The sequence below is a fragment of the Larimichthys crocea genome, chromosome III (assembly GCF_000972845.2).
Source record: "Larimichthys crocea isolate SSNF chromosome III, L_crocea_2.0, whole genome shotgun sequence".
NCBI lineage: Eukaryota > Metazoa > Chordata > Actinopteri > Sciaenidae > Larimichthys > Larimichthys crocea.
This window is the reverse complement of record NC_040013.1, coordinates 40,818,469-40,835,730: the sequence shown is the minus strand read 5'-3', so window position 1 is coordinate 40,835,730 and position 17,262 is coordinate 40,818,469. Positions and strand designations below refer to the sequence as shown.

At 39.8% G+C, this 17,262-nt stretch overlaps 1 protein-coding gene and 1 long non-coding RNA gene across 2 annotated transcripts in view; both read left to right on the top strand.

Annotated features, from left to right (window-relative positions):
- Window positions 1–12,505, top strand: part of LOC109139494 (uncharacterized) — a 28,600-nt gene extending 16,095 nt beyond the window's left edge. The window contains exon 3 of the long non-coding RNA XR_002042215.2: window positions 12,372–12,505. This is a non-coding gene — a long non-coding RNA (uncharacterized LOC109139494). The remainder of the gene's footprint in view (window positions 1–12,371) is intronic.
- hs3st1l2 (heparan sulfate (glucosamine) 3-O-sulfotransferase 1-like 2) lies at window positions 12,506–16,971 on the top strand. The gene is made up of 2 exons (XM_010736546.3): window positions 12,506–12,776; window positions 14,957–16,971. Exons 1-2 carry the CDS (start codon window positions 12,519–12,521, stop codon window positions 15,620–15,622), a joined length of 924 nt encoding a protein of 307 aa, XP_010734848.1. The 5' UTR covers window positions 12,506–12,518; the 3' UTR covers window positions 15,623–16,971.
- Window positions 16,972–17,262: the final 291 nt, after the last annotated feature.

Sequence of the window (17,262 nt, the reverse complement as noted above, 5' to 3'; positions counted from 1 at the left end):
AGAATCAGTGGGATACTGGGCTCAAAGAGAGAAAGAAAGGGGGAACGAAAGAAAGGATGCACCACCAGTGGAGCTCATGAAAATAGCCACAGAGCGGATGCAGAGTGATTAGAGCGTAATGTTTCCGGCTACATCAACGTGTTTGTGCCTGCAAAAACATGTGCACACATTTGCACCTATGTCTCTGCCTGTGAGTCAGACTTTCTGCCTAATTTGGAGCCGTTACAGCATGACACTGTCCATTATGTGCCACCTGTTCGGCTTGCAGATGCACTTTTTGCCTTTTAGGAAACTCTTACTGACATGTTGCAAACAAACTGCACATTTCTTGTCATCATCCCAACACAATGTTGTGTTCCAAAAAAAAAAAAAAAAAAAAAAGCAAGGGGCTGAGCAATGACACCATCAGTACTCGTGTTGCATTACTCACAGTTCTGCTGAATTTGAGCAACGTGTAAACATACAGTATTACACATTAAAAAAAAGGACAGCTCAGCTTTTATTCAAAACATCTTGACTAGTGTAGCTTCAAAAAAAGCGAAAACATAAAACTGTTAGCAGGATATCTGTCTCTGTAGGTGTCTGTGTTGACTTTAGGGATGAACAATTGAGACACCAATCAGACTAATCGTCCATTTTGGCCAACAAAGCCACCAGCAGCTGATTTGGTTTATTACTGTCGCTGCAGGGCACCGTTTGGCCATAGCACCACACCAACTGTGGCATCATCTGTAACCACCACCACCACCACCCTCGCTCATCCCCCTGATTCTTTCTCTACAGCTTATCTCACTCTCTTTTTCCATCCACCTCAACCTCCCTGTGTTAATAATCATCAATCCCTGGGGTCTACTGCCCAGGTGAGCGTGATCTAAACAGTTGTTGCCATGGTAAGCTAACAGCAGGAGCCCAAATATAACTGATGATGCTGGTACATCATTTTTTTTTTCTCTCTGTCCCTTTCACTCACTTTCCACTTGCCTTCCTCCAACCTTCAAATCCTCCTCTTTCACATAAAAGCCATCTGTTTTTCCAACCTTCACTCACTCTCTGTTTTGTTCTATTTTCCTACTTCATGTACAGTGTGTAACCCCCCATCCAAAAAAAAAAAAACACAGTTCAAGACCTAGATAATATTTGGACTCACTGGCCCGTGATGATATTGACTAGACACAACTTGCCCGCCCCCATCTGTCAGTTTGCCCTCATTCCAGACGCCCATATGTACACAAGCGTGACACTGAAATGTAAAGCAACTGACACTGAATCCCCTCGAAAAAACAAGTCAGTGGTGTCTGTTGCTGACCTCGCCAATATGCCAAGAGGAATGCACCCAAATCCTCCCATCACTTATCCCGCCAAATACCACACACACACACACGAGCCCTGCACCCCTCGAGTGTGCCGTCACTCAGTGACAATCGGGTTAAATCCACTCTGACAGGTCAGTCTCCTCTCACTGTCAGGCCAAGCTGTCTGGGCCACTGTCACAGTGAAAGAGGCCACATATGTTATGTCTGTAAGTGTGTGTGTGTGTGTGTGTGTGTGTGTGAGCGTGTAAACAAGTCGCAGTAATCAAAATGATGTGCTACCCCTCGAGTGAACATTAGGAGGTGATTATCCACCAATGTCAGCCAATTTTACCTTCACTGCATTAAATGATACGTTTTTGGTTTGTTTGTTTTATTTGTCAATGTTGTATCCAAAAAATCTGGAAATATATAATTTTTTGGTGGAGGTTTGAAGGAAGAAATGATTTGTGTTTGGTATGTAACTCCACTTATAAAGCAATCTTTGCTTATATACACAACGTGATGCTTAGAAAATATATATTTTGATCCACAACTAACCTATCTGTGCTGATTTTTCACAATTTTTACTTTAAGTGCAAAACACCATGTGTCCTTGTGAATGTTATGTTTTCATAGTTTCTAATATGTTACTACATTTGGTTGCAAATTCTGGTATGTGTGTCCTATTTTATTGTAATTTAAGGAAGGAGCATGTGTGACAAATTCTGAAGGTGTTTCAGCACCATGTTTGAGAAGCACTGGTCTAAAATATAATTGAATGCTGTAGCATTAAGAACTAAACAAAAGTGTACCAGAGAGAAAAAAAAAAAACAAAGAAAGACACATGGCCCCATCATGTACCTGGCTCAGAGAATAACCAAGCCTCATCGGGCAGACAGTCTTTCTCCCTCACCTCCATAAAACCTAATGACATATGCTTGGCCCTGCACACACACACACCAGACAGGCAGACATAAGTGTGGATTGTGTGCCCAGACACTCAGGCCAAAACCCCTTTTAATTAGAGCAAAATTTACACACACTCCCAGCATGCTTTGCTTTTTCTGTGTAAATCTCTCTCTCTGTCACCCACCCACATGTGCGCACACACCCCCACACACACATAAACTATATATACATTATTAAAGAAGCAGTTTTTCTTTTTCTGCATAGACACACAGAAAGATTCCTTTGATAAACTGGATTTCCTAATCAGACCCCCCTGCACACTTTCTGATAAAAAACAACAGTAGAACCCCCCACTTCTTCCCCTGCACACACTCAATAATCACACTCCATGCACACACTAAACACACACCAGAGAGGAAAGGGAGCAGGCACATTTTGGTGTTTGATACGGTTGACCCAGATCTTCAGACGTGCACGGCTGAAGATGCAAGGAGGAGGAGGAGGAGAGGGGAGGAGTGGCGGAAGATTTGGGTTTAAGCAGTCGGGGGGTTGGGATGGGGGTTATCTGGGTGTTATGCATGTGTGAATGAATAAGATGATGAGGGAGTGAACGGGCTGTGGGTGTTGGCCACTGGGCTGCTCTGAGTTTTTTTTTTTTTTTCCAAAGAGTCTAATTTGAAAAGCAGCAGGGGGCTGATGGGTAAAAGACGGACAGACCTCAGCAAAGGTCGAGCGAGATATAAACAGAGAGAGTGAGAGAGATAGAGAAGCCAACAAATAAAGAGATGATGGAATTACATGAAGAGAGACCTTCTGTCTGCCTATTGATTTGACATAAACCTAAGCACTAAATCATTGGCTGAAGAATCACAGTCTTAATACTGTTAGTTTACAATGCTAATGTTCACTTATCAGCTAATAGACAAGAAATGAATACAGTAGCAAGAGACATCAAGAGATTGGCACTACCAGACCACCATTTTGTGGGATTGTTATTAATACCCATTTGCACTGACAAACTTCTGAGATGAATAGAAAGGAAGAAGCTCTTGTTAGGGCAGTTCTGTTTTCTACCCGATATCTATTTCCACCATTTGTTTTCTTTACTCTGAATCTCTCTCAGGAAAAGATCAAACCCTCCACTTTTGTAGGTATCTAAGCATATCTCTCCCCAGGCTCAGTACCTGGTGCAAAGTGCCTCGAACTCCTCACACAGAGAGATAAAGTGCCTGGAAGAGGCGAAACTCCTTGACTTCAATAGAGATGAAGGAGTTGTTTCCAGTCTCTCATCCACATCTTGTTTTTCTTATCTATGAACCTTGAAAGACCTGGCAGAAGATAGGAAGCTTTGTTGGGCTTAACATAATGTGATGGGAAAACGAGAAAGGTGGGCTTGCAGGATCTCTCAAGAATCTTTTCTGTATCCATACATTGTCCTCCATCTTTTCTGTGCGACTTAGGAACACAAGATAAATGCCGCTGGTCGGCCAATTTAGAAGCATGACCAATTCTCGTCTTTCTCAGATGGCTTCATCTATTTTGATTACAGACCCCCCTCCAAGTGTTGGCTATCTCCTCTCCAGGTGGGTAATGGGACCAGGATGGGAAAAAGGCACAGCCTTGTTACATTTGTTTTTTATTTTATTCTGAAAGGCAATCATCATCTCCATGGCTGTGGTGGATGTGTGCCACAATCAGCAAGAGTGATTGTTTGAACGGGGCCTGGGCACGAAAAAGGTATATGAACACAAACAGAAGACCTACAAAGTGCAGCTGAGGTGGAAGTTTGGAGGTAAAGAAAGACAAATGACAGAGGAAAAGAAGGCGGGCCCCAACAAATAAAGGAGAAAGAAGTAGACCAGAGTGTGAAAGAGAGATAGATGAGGGGGGGGGGGGGGGGGGGTTGAATGGAAAAAGAAAGGAAGGAAGGAGGACAGAGAGAGTTTTATCTGACTCTCACAGCCTTGGTGATATGACAGGCTTAGAAATCCAAAGCATTTCACTATACCACCCCCTACCAGGGACAATCTTCCTGGCTGCCTTACACACACACCCTCCTGCCGAGCACACACACACACACCAACTGTACCTCAGCCCCATCCTGTCTTCCTACCACCCGTCTCTTCCCTCCCTGCCACCCTCCGTCTCTGTGTACAGGATAATCCTCCCCCCACCCCCCCACCCCCAAAATACCATCGCTCAGTAAAAAGATATTTCCAAGGGCCTGGATCGCGGGCAGTCGCATGCTGCGTGCTGGCACAAAAGGCAAAGGCGCTGCACACATGCAGATGAGACTAGATACACACACACCCACGCACACACACACACTAAAAACTTATAAAGCACAGAAACTCTCCCAATACGCAGATGACAGCATCTGCCTTTCACAGATAATTACACTCCACCCTTTTCTTTTTTTCTCTCCATCTCTATCTTTTCCAGCCTGGACAGATACGTGTGTTTGTCAATATGGAGAATTCACGCATCATTGACAATCCTGGCATTGTTGTTGTTGTTGTTCTTCTTCTTCTTCCTATCCATGCTGGCTAATGTGAATCACAAGAAGTGATGAGCAGGAAAGACAAGGACTTACAATGACTCGTGAGGCTCATTGAGCAGGACTAAGAGGCTAACTCGGAGCTCATATGGCGCTGATAAAAAGAGCCGCCCAGCCATTAAGCGGAGCTAATGAAGTCTGCCATTTTGTTGTGTGTGCCATTTACAACAAAAAGGTCAATCATTACGTATGGCTAGTTCTAAGTGCAGACAATAAAGTAACTAAAGTAACAGAAATGTCTCAGGAATTTGCTTTCATAATGCATTTTTTTGCAAATTCAATTACAAATAGTAAGTAAGTAAAATGTGTATTTGACACATACTTTGAATGAAAGTGCTAAAAATGGTTAGAAATAGATTAATAAGTACAAACTGGATATTTTAGACATTTACTGTCATGCAGTTTATAGTTTTAAAAATAACCAAATTAAAGGTTTTCAAATATTTTTGGAACCAGTAAAGAAAAAGTTCCAATTACAGCAAAAATTGTAGGGAGTGAACTAAGGACAGGAGACATGAAGCGTTTCTAAATTTAACCTTGTCTCATTTCCTGTCAAGATTAAAAGTTCATTGACTCAAAAATATTTCAGGGCAGAAAGGTGAGCTTCTGTTTTATTTATGAGCAGCTAAGAGGCTGCTGCGGGGCATCCCCATTAGCATGGTGCCAGGGTTTGTTATCGGATTTCACATAAACAGGGACGGACTCAAACGACTCACGGAGATAGAGTCAGGAACAGGCTGAGGAAACAGAGAACAAAGGTGAGGGTTGACGAGGACAAGGAAAGGTGAGAGGAAGGGTAGGAGGAGGTGGAGGAGAGAAGAAGGTCATGAGGTGAGGTGGAAGCGAAGCGACTTGACAGCAGGGGAATATTTCAGCTTACAGAGGAGTCACAAGAGACTCACACAACCACTTAACACACAAGCGTGTGCATGTGTCTCGCTGTGGAACACAAACATCTACACACAGACACACACAACTCCTCGATCTCTCTTTGTCTCCATTGCTCTCACACACACACACACACACACACACATAAGCTGTATGCACTCCACACTGTGATTGGCATCAGCCCACAGTTTGCCACTTTACATCAACATGATGACTGTCGGTGCTCATTCTCTCTGCTCGCTGCCAGCAGCTAATGTACATGAGGCAGAATTCAAGTGAACACTCATCAGGGTCAAAATGGGTCTGTTATCAGCCAATGTGTATCAGTATGGGGTATACAGTATGTTGGCCAGTAAGTGACAGGAAATTGCAGTACAGAAATGTACTGTAGGTTTGAGGTTATTAATAAACAGTAAGTGGTGAGTGACAAAGTGCAATGGAAACATTCAAAAGAATCATGTTTTCTTCTTTTCCCCAGCATTTGATGTTTGATTTGTGCGCTTTTATTACGTAATCTTGTGGTATGGCTGCAACATTAGCCCATCTACTGCTTATCTCAATGAACTAAATCCTAATATTCACGTCATGGATGGAAACGTGCATTCACCTGCCATCTCCTGAGTTTGCCAAGTTGATCATTTTTTAAGCTGTAGAGTATTCCTCTCAATATGTATCTTTGTGACAGTAAACAACCCAATATTTGCAACAGTAAATGCATTTTGTGAGAAATGTAATGCCACCTGATCATTAGTAATTAACATATCGTTGTAAAATACTGATACTGAGCAACACATTTTATTCTATATCTATAGAATCCTAAGCATCATTAGACTATGGTTATGTTTGGGCTCTCGCGGCACTTACAATTAAAATTGGTCTTTGTTAAATACTGAAAAAGTCAGCTGTGACTTGAACCACAAGATTGGACAATTTTAAGTTATTAACGTCCAGTTGAATCCATTGCCTTTCTCTAACCTTCTCTAACTAACACACAAAGGAGTCAGGATGCAAACTGCTGTCTCCACTAGACCACCCATGAATGAACACAGTATATAGTTATAATATAGCTTTCCTATATTAAGAGAAAATAACCCAGACAGCAATTACTTTTCCCCTCAAAGCACAAATACATTAGTAGTACATAAATGTCATTTCTATGAGATAGGATTGTTCTGAGGGAAACAAAGGGCCAGTGTAAAAGCTGATTCAACAGTGTTCAGGCTGCAGTTTGGAGTCTGGTGTACATTGACTATAAAAGACTGATGGGACTCAAAAATCATTTTCACACACAAGCCACATGAAAACAATATTTTTTTAATGACAATTGTGTCAATTCATAAATCCTGCTAATCTTTGGGAGCTTGCACATAACCAGAAACACAATATTTGCTTTGTCAGTGGCTGGAACTGGTCAGAAGAATGCAGTAGTAAACCTACCAATTATCTATGGATAGATGATGTTTAGATGATGACAATGAGCCTCCCAGCTACATATGGAATTTAAACTAAGCCCTGTGTTTGGCTTTCTGCATTTCTGAAGATATGGTTGGTATGGTTTTGGGAAATTATGCCATTTGGTGCTTAGAGCACAAGACAAGATTGCTGATAAAAAGCCATGCACAACACTTGTTGTGATCTTGTTTTCTTGGGTACAACCATAGATAGTGTAGAAATGAACGTCGTATCTTCAGCGTCGACCTTAGGTTTCTGTGAAACTTAGAAAGTACAGTCCTGTGTCTGCCGCCTCCCTGTTAATCCAAAAATGGGCAAAGACATGGATCATGTGCAGGTCCACAGGCACGCTAAATAATGCCTGGATGCTCAAACAAAGCCACCCATAACGACATCCACCTGTCAATCAAAGCAGCCAAGAATCAGAATCAGAATCAGAAATACTTTAATAATCCCAGGGGGAAATCATTTAGGCTGTTAATTATGCAGAACATTGAGCCTTAATGTAATTTGAACAGGGAAATTTGCTATTGTGCCAGACTCTTAACATGTTTACTTCTGCTGTGAAGTTGGAAGTTTTCAAAATGGGGGCTTTTGGAGACTCGTTCTTTAGCCAGCCTTAATTAGATGTTTGAGGAACTGCAATTTTTAGCACTTCCACATTGGCTTCCCCTCACAGCCACGGGGGTTGCCAGTTGGGTATAACTAGACTGTTGAATGATTGTTTGTAAATATATATATAGTTAAGTATATAAGTTTCAACTTCATTTGACAAACATGAGAAAGATATTATAAAAATACAATATTTTGATGAGGCATGGCAGTGTGAGTGCTTTGGTTAGGTGGTCCACTTGAATGACTTGGTCTCCACAACCATTTGATGACCCTCTATGCAATGTTTGAATAACTTTAGTGATCTCTAAATCAGTTACGTTAGCATTTAGGTAAAATCATTGGCTGTGCCAAAGTACAGACTCACAGATTTGATAGTGTGGCTTTAATTTTTCGTTAATTTGTCGATCCTGATTACTTAAAACACAAAACACAAATGTCACAAAGGATTTTGTTTGGTTTTCATCTCATGTCTGCCTGTGTGACAAGTGACACTACACCTTGGTGGAAAAACTAAGTTTTCAGGTCAGTGAGAGCAGCGTCTGAATTCCCAACAGGTCCTTTGTTAGAGTAAAAAATCAAAAGGAATAAAAAAAATCTAGCTGTTTTCATAGTAAAATAAGCTGGCCTTCATTTATATTCTATTAAATCAAAAATAGTATGCCTTAAAATCACAGACAAAAAATAGGAATGGCTAGATTTGTACTTTAACTTAATACAATTTCACAAACACATATTTTCAAATCAACTGGTCTAAAGCTGTTGATTATGAATATGATTTGATTACTCTCACTCACAAAAAGAAAGAACCCCAAGTAAACGAAAAACAAAGAAGACACTGAAGAAGGCCAAAAAAAAAAGGTCTGTTAAAGCCTATCCTCACTTCTACCTACAACACTAAAGTGAACACTCACAACACCCACAGCACCGTCTTTAACCACACAGTGTTTTACATTGGTACATTGGAGCTCCCATCCACAGTCAACAAGGGATGGCAAAGGTTGCAACATCGATGACGACAATGTCACCAAGCCAGGGGATAGCACAGAAGGTTGGGGGGTGCAGCGACACTCCCTCAAGGTGCAATTAGTGCTCTGCAACAGGAAAAATGCTAGACAGGGTCCCTCCTCTACATTGTTATACTAATTAATAACTCAGTCGCATCAGGGCGGCTCTAGCACAATAACAACAGTAACAATAACAACAGGAAAACCAGAAGAACAAGAAGGGTTCAGGGTGAACACTACTGTATGTACTGAATGAACTGAAACACTGACAAAACATATTTCCAGTGCAGCTGCTCACTGCTAGGTTTGAGTTGACGCCCCAGCATTTCAGTTTTTCCCACTTGGCTGCTTGTAAGTATGACATAAAAGTGAAACTTTGACCTTTTATTCAATGTAATATCTGTCCAGCTCTTTTGGTTTAAATAACAGCATGAACATGGCTCTGCACACTGTAACCACATTTAATGGGATTGATTTAACCTGTGATATTAAGACCTCAGTTTAATGAGTCAAAATGTAAAACCGGTACAGAAAATAGGTCCAAGTGCAAGAAAATTAGGAAATGTTTGGCAAATTGCGACATTCAGATTGTGTGAATTGATTTTTGATTGAAAATTGAAAATACCCTGACTACATACAAAGACAAGAAAAAACAAAAACAAAGCAAGCAAACATATGAAAATGTATCCATATGTGCCGTATTGTATCAAATGCATTTCATTCTCTGCCTCATTACACAGGCCATGCTTATTGTCCTCCTATGTGACTGGGTGAAACAGCCCAGTTTCTACAGCTAAAGGCAGATTACAAGATCATAAAGAAATAGATTAGACATTTTGGCATTTAACCACAACCACCCTTTGTGCTAAGCTAAGCTATGCTGTCCCATGATTTTTAGATACTTACCATACAAAAATCTAACTCTCTACAAGAAAGAGTCTTTTCCAAAATGTTAAACTATTCCTTTGAGTGAGCACTGATTAAAGCTGGAGTTGAGTTGAATGTGAGATTTGTCCCCATCTTGAGCACTTATTACTGTGCTGTTTATGTTTATCATGCCTATTAAACTATGGAAGCCACTCATCACTTGTGGATCATTTTGGTCAGGACCAGTGCAAAACAGGGCTTTAAAACACATATCAGCAGGGAGATGTGATTAGGCAGCTGATCAGTTCAGTTCGATCACATGAGGGTTGCTTAACGGCAAAGGATTGTTTAAAAAGAAGAGAGTCTCTGAATTAATATCATATACTGTGTATGGACATCTTGTGGCCCAAAAATAAAGAAAAAAAGATATTATTTGTATTTAAAATGATGACGTTTTTGGCTGATATTTTCGCAGTAGCTACACTGCAAGATGCCACTAAATTCTTGAAATGCTTTTTGAGGAACCTTATACTTTACTTGTGTCTTTCCATTTTCTGCTCCTCCATACTTCTACTCAAAATTAAAGTAAAAGTTCAAAATACTTATTCCATCACTGGAAACCTCATCATATATACAGATTAAACCCATCTCCAAGGGACATCTTGCTGCCTTCAGACATTTAGGATTCACTGTAACTTGTCTTTTCTACCATAAAAATGGTTCAGCTAATCACAGAGGAGTGTTAGTGCTTCTTGGGGAGACCCTAAACTAAACCTCATAACAGCATTCATTTTCAGTGCATCTTCTATCTGTCTGCTTTAGATATAGATGAATATTTTAGTATCTTCTTGCCATGATTATATGACAGTCCTATATTCTGGGCTGAATCCACCACTGGCATATTAGAGTAAAGACTCGTCTCAGATATATAGGATCATGAAACCGTTGAGCAAGTACGCGTGCATGGAGCGACTGCTGAGATGAATTGAAACGATCTGTGACTACACTCTTATAATCTGAGTGATGTCAACACTGCATCATCTGCTGCTCAAAGGAAACATTTTACATTTTTATTCTTTCTGTACAGAAGGTTTGGTGTTTTTATTTGGTTGGGACACACAGATATATCTGTTATTCAAAGCTGTGCATCTTCAGTAGATTTGTTATTGTGTAATTTTATCAATTATTTGCAGAAATGCAGAAAAGAAAAGTATAAATCATTTATGTGGCATACTTTCAGATATAAATAATATAAATTTCACAATATGAACATGCTGCCATACAGTGTTCTTATACTTTTATTTGTTCACTTAGAGTTTTTACAATTTAAAATATGATGAAAGAATGTAGAAGTCAGTCAGTTGAATTCTTATTTTATATCTGAAACTTTTACAGCTCTGTTGGAGGAATCTGGGCAACTCGATATGTGGATAAACAGCAATTAGTGACAAGACTACAACAGAGCTTCTGTAGAATGGAATAAGTTCCCAGTCAGTATCGGGGAATCAAAAAACTGCCTACAGTCTAAGAAACATATCTAAAGAAGACTATATTATGGAATATATACAGACGGGTGACAAATTAAGGGAAAAACCAACATAAAGTGTCTTAACAAAGTGTTGGCCCGTCACATACTGCCAGAAGAAAACAGCTTTAATGCGCCTTGGCATTGATTCTCTGAATACTACTGGAGGGATTTGGTGTTTTGATGATGGTGGTGGAGAGCGCTATACAAAACGTCAGTCCAAAATCTCCCTTGGCTTCAATCGGGTTGAGATGTGGTGACTGTGAAATCATTTTCATATTGATCAAGCCATTCAGTGATGCCTTGTGCCCTATGCATGGAGCATTGTCATCCTGGAAGAGATCACTCCCATCAGGATAGAAATGTTTCATCATAGGATAAAGGTGATCACTCTGAACGACTTGGTATGGATTTACAGTGTACTCTAAGCCAGAAGCCAGAAAAATACCCTTCACAGTAGAACAGAGTCACTGGATCTCCTCACTGTAGGGGTCAAACATTCAGGCCTGTACTGTGTCTTGTCATTTCACGTCTCTGTGGACAAACTCTTAAAGGTGCATTCATCTTTTAATGAGGGCTTTATGCACTTCAACCGTACTATAATATGCTGTCTAAGTGATTGTGAATAGACTGTTCTTTCTGACAGTCTGATCACTGACACTGAGAACTGACATTGTCAGTCACTTGTCTCAGTTATTCTTCTGCTTTACCTTAGATATGATATTACTGGACAAGCATCATAACCATCAAATTTGCACCGTTGATCACAATTTCTGACCCGATTTACTGCTCAGTCAGTCACATAGATCTACACGCAGATGCTACTTTAGTAACTGTTCCTGTTAAATGACTAGCCAGTTGAGTAATCTACGATATTTTCCTCTTTAACTGGCACTGCTCAGCATCTTCATACATGCCTCAGAGCATGATTGGATGATAACTGCACCATGTAGTGCACCTGTGATATCCATGTTTCTCCTGTCACTTGCTCAGGTTTCTCCTTTAAATTGTCACTCATCTATATATGTTTTTCTATCTGATGTCATCATAGCTTTCATAAACTTTAAGGATGATTGTGTATTTAAATGAAGCTGTATTGTTGTAATTATTATAGCCTCCTAATATGTGACAATAAACTTGATAAAAACTCTTTATCCGTCAGAATTTAAACAATCTCTGCTTTAAGTGTAAATGTATCACTTTTCTATCTTGTATTTCTACCAAAAGTGGACTATAACCATTATTTTTCTCTTGACTCATAGGTTGTCCAATTGAAGAGCTCCCTCCTGAGGCCTCCTGCTGACTGATAACAAGCACAGCTCTGTACAAGTCCGGGAGCTCATGAGCGTGTGTGCATAACCTCCACTCTACCTCTGTGTGTGTGTGTGTGTGTGTGTGTGTGTGGCACCATGCTGTGGACACTGCTACTAGCCCTGTTGTTGCTTCTGCTGCTGCAGACTCAGCTGTCTGTATGCTTAAGGGAATTACGCAGCGGGGGTTCCAGCTCGCCTGCCTACTCCTCTTCATCATCCTCTTCCTCCTCCTCTTACAACGCCTCACAGCAGAGGCTGCCCGGAGCTATTATTATTGGTGTGCGGAAAGGCGGCACCAGGGCACTGCTGGAGATGCTCAACCTGCACCCAGATGTGGAAGTGGCAAAGGCCGAGGTAAAAAAGCATCACTGTCACCTAATAACTGTACTATCAACAGTGGTGGGAAGTAACTGAGTAGATTTACTTAAGTACTGCATTTAAGTACAATTTTGAGGTTTTTCCAGCTTATGTTACTTTATTCTTCTACTTCACAAGATTTCATAGGGACATACTATTTATTGTACTTCTATGACTGTACTTTTGTAAAATGTGAGACATCACAACACAGATTAAACCTGTGATTCTCTGCCTTCATGGCTTGTGAGTCACCACAAAAGGAGGTCTAGAAATGTCTATAAATTGTTAGATGTCTATAAATTGTTAGCAATTCCACCAAAGAGATGTTTCCCTTCTTAAAAAAAATGTATCCGATTTTTTCGTCTTTCCTATCCCATTAGTCATCACATGACCTGTCCCTCACGATTCTTCTTGTGACCCTTCAGATTGGTTCAAGTCTAAGTTGCAAGTCTCAAGTAGCACCAGCATTAAAATACTGCTTGGGCATTGGTGCATCACAATAAACAATAATATAATAAATATATAGCAATCACAGGGAATACAAGTACTTTTACTGCTGTTATTTTAAGTACATGAAACTGATGATGCTTCTGTACTATTACTGAAGCCGATTTTGGATGCATCTTTACTGCCTATCACACAGATTAGACTTAAACACTCTCACTCACTATCATTAAGTATAAACAGTGAAGTACTGTAAAATCTAATCTATCTAAATGTAATAGAACTGCAAAAGCTGTGTCTGTGAACACTCCAAACATCACATATTTTAAATGACAATTTATTGTGAAACACACAAAGTGACAATTTTCCATCTATATAGTTTAAAACCTTGACAGTACACATTAGTACAATTTTAAAGTACTACCTAACTTAGCTCCAGCTCAGGTCAGACAATACAAGTAATTTTAATGTTATTAATTGGCATATTTCACTACCCAGACAATTTATAGAACAAGTAATTCATCGTAGTATTCATAGTAATCTAGAAAATAAATGAGAAGATGAAGATAAAGATTAATTCATAATGAAAGTAGTCATTAGTCGCAGAACGACTAAATTTGTACTTGTCAAAAACTTGTGTTGGCTATAGTTACTTTGCAGAATATAAAGTACCATTTACCTTGAGACTCCTTTTAAACTTCTCATCTCATGTATAAAGAAGTTAGAGCCAGTGCCACCTGAACCAGCTACAATATTAAAATGCTGCTTAAAGGTTACCACATTAATAATTTATATTGCAAAGATAACACAAGAAAGAGCACTAATTTCTTCAAAATGAGTGCTATTAGTTATGAAACTTGGGTGTGTTTTTCTCGTGTACTTTAATTAGTTATAAGTCCTTAATAATTGAATGTGGGCTATCATCATACTTATTTAAAATAATAAAAGTCATCAAAAGTTTCAACTAAGTGAGAATTGTGAGGTTATAAAGGCCACACTGTACACCTGTATGGTGATACCAGTAATTGGGGGTAATAAGTCAGCTGGCAGCAGCTGACCCAGTCATTAAGCATGTCTGAAACACAAATAGCATCATGATTAGGATGATGCAAGTGCACTATCTGAACTGATGTAATGATCCAGTAGTGATAAATCTGCTTCACTGATGGATCTCTTATTTCCCCAAATAAACCTTGATATTTCCAACCTGGTACAAAAAAACAGCAATTTGCTTAAGACCTTGCTTAAGACTTAATTTGCTTAAGACCGGGCAGTGTGTTGCCAAGCTGCTGCAACTGTTTTACTAAATAAATTTGTTTCAATAAATGTATCAAGTTTAACCTTTAAAAATGTTCAGGTGAATTTGTGTTACGCTCTAGATGAACTTTTCCCCTTTCATCATTATCAGTGTAGAGGCATTAATAGAATGAGAACAAAGTCAGCTCAGCCTATACATGCTTTGCGTACTTGTGATTATGAATGATGACAGGTCTGTCCCAAAGAAGCTGCCGAGAGAGAAATCCTAACCAGGGTAGTTTGAGGTGAGGACTGCTGGCACAAAGGAATAGATTGGTTTTGACAAGAAAGACAAAGTGACTTTTTAATGATAAAACGCTTATAGATACATTTGAAGAATGTTTTCAGCATCACTGGATCAAGAAGTGAAATTTCATGGATGTGTACTGTTTTCATTTTTGTCCTTAACACTGCTGCACCTTTTGTCCCTCTGTCAGGTGCACTACTTTAACGTGGAGGAGCACTACCGCAGAGGCCTGGGCTGGTACAAAGCCCAAATGCCCTTCACCCTCCCTGGTCAGCTGACGGTGGAGAAGACCCCTGGCTACTTTGCGGCCCCTCAGGTCCCTGCACGTGTCTGGGACATGAATCCAGCTGCCCGCTTGTTACTCATTGTCCGGGATCCGGCCGAGAGGCTGGTCTCTGACTACACCCAGGTCCTCCACAATCGTCTGACCCGCCACAAGCCCTACCAGCCACTAGAGCAGCTCCTGATCCACAAGGGCCACATTGACCCTGGGTACAAGGCACTGCAGAGGAGCCTCTACTACCAGCATCTAGCCCGTTGGCTAGAAGTATTCCCCAGGGATCAGATCCATGTGGTGGATGGAGATGCCCTTATTCGGGATCCCTTCCCCGAGCTGAGAAAGGCTGAGAGGTTTCTGGACTTACCACCCAGGATAAGCCCCAACAACTTCTACTACAACACCACCAAGGGGTTCTACTGCCTCCTGTCTGCCGGACACGATAAGTGCCTGGACGAGTCTAAAGGCAGGCCGCATGCTCCGCTGAGCTCCCAGGCATTTAAGCAGCTTTGTCACTACTTCAGGAAGCCCAACAAGTTATTCTTTGAAATGGTGGGGAGGTCGTTTTCCTGGTGCTGATTCAGTGGTGAATTGCAGCCGTGGAGATAAAACACCTCCTGAACAATGCCAACACATTCAGGGACACAGAAAGGGAACCGTTGTTTGTGTGTTTTTGTAGGTAGATGAGTGGAAAGATTTTAGTTCAATTAAAGTCATACACATCGCTTGTCATTGATACCTACTCAGGTATAAATGTGGCCAATAGTACATGTGTGTGTGTGTGAAGATATGTGGAGAATTCAAACTGCTTGTGTTGAATATGTGGCCAACACGAACCTTTACCATGACCATACTGGTGCCTCCTTGGATAAACTCACTTGAAGAATCTACAACAACTGTGCCATACAGAAGTCTACTACTAACTGCTCGTGCTTATTTGTGAGGTGTCACAAGAAGACATGCAGACTTTGAAGTGATGTAGAAATAGACAAGTCATTAAAAGATGGCTGAATTAATTAATTGTTGCACTATGAACTCTAAGTACGTAAAAAAATAAAAAATAATTAAAAAAATCAATCGACGTTCAATGTAGAACAGTTCCGAACAGAAACTAACTCCTTGCTTTGATTTTTCTCAACAGCTGTAACATGTCGTTAGTTTGTTGTGTGTTAGTAAAAATGTTTTAGTTGAGTTTAAATCATTCTTTGTTATTTTACAAGAAATCTTTTAGATGTTCAGTGAAAATATCTATTTTTAGCTGTTTTGAAAGTAGCCATATTGAGAACTCGTCTTTTGTTTTTTTTTATTTTTAAAAGTTTCAATGCCAGTGTCGTACTATCACTAGTCTGTGTTTCTTTTTCAAAGACATCATTGTAATAAATGTGTTCAGCCCTACAGTCTCCTGCCTGGTACTGCATTGAACCCAGCTACAAGGTTTAAAAACATCAAACATGAAGACACATAGAGCCACTGACAGGTCTCTCTGAAAGTTCCTCTCTCTTAGAGTGTATGAAGATGTTCTCTGTCAGTGTCTATCTAACATGTTTCTTTACAATCGAGGATCAAAGGACACCTACATTTCTTTTCATTGTGGAGTTAAGGGATAACCGTCAGTTTCACCTCCACACTGTAACAGATCACACCTGTTTGATGCCTTAATAATCAAAGCCAGTATGGATTAGTTAGTTCAGTTCATCTGGAAGGTCCGGATCGGACACACATGTCTTGACATTACTGCAGAAAGTCCAAACTCCAAGGTTAAAGGATAGGTGGAACTCTAAGCTGACATAAATCTGTTTCTGTCAAAATATTTTATCAAGACTTATTTTATTTTCACCACATACATTTTGTATAATAGGGAGACAGGGAGTCGCATTGTCCATGAAGGAGGTTATAGAGAAAGTAGTCGCCATCTTATGACTGCAAGTACTGACACAACAATAAATTTGAGGATGCTTCATAGATCACTGACAACCTTTGTTTGTTATTTCCTTTGTTTGTGTGTTATTTGTTACATGGCTATATGGAAATAAATAGTGTTTTGAAGTAAAATTAGTTTAATATATATATATATATATATATATATATATATATATATATATATCTATATATATAATTATATATCTTATATCTCTATAGATTCTATCAGAATTTTTTTATTTACAGTTGTAGTGTAAAGAGTAGGGGAAGACGTTCATTAGAATAAAAAAATAAATAAA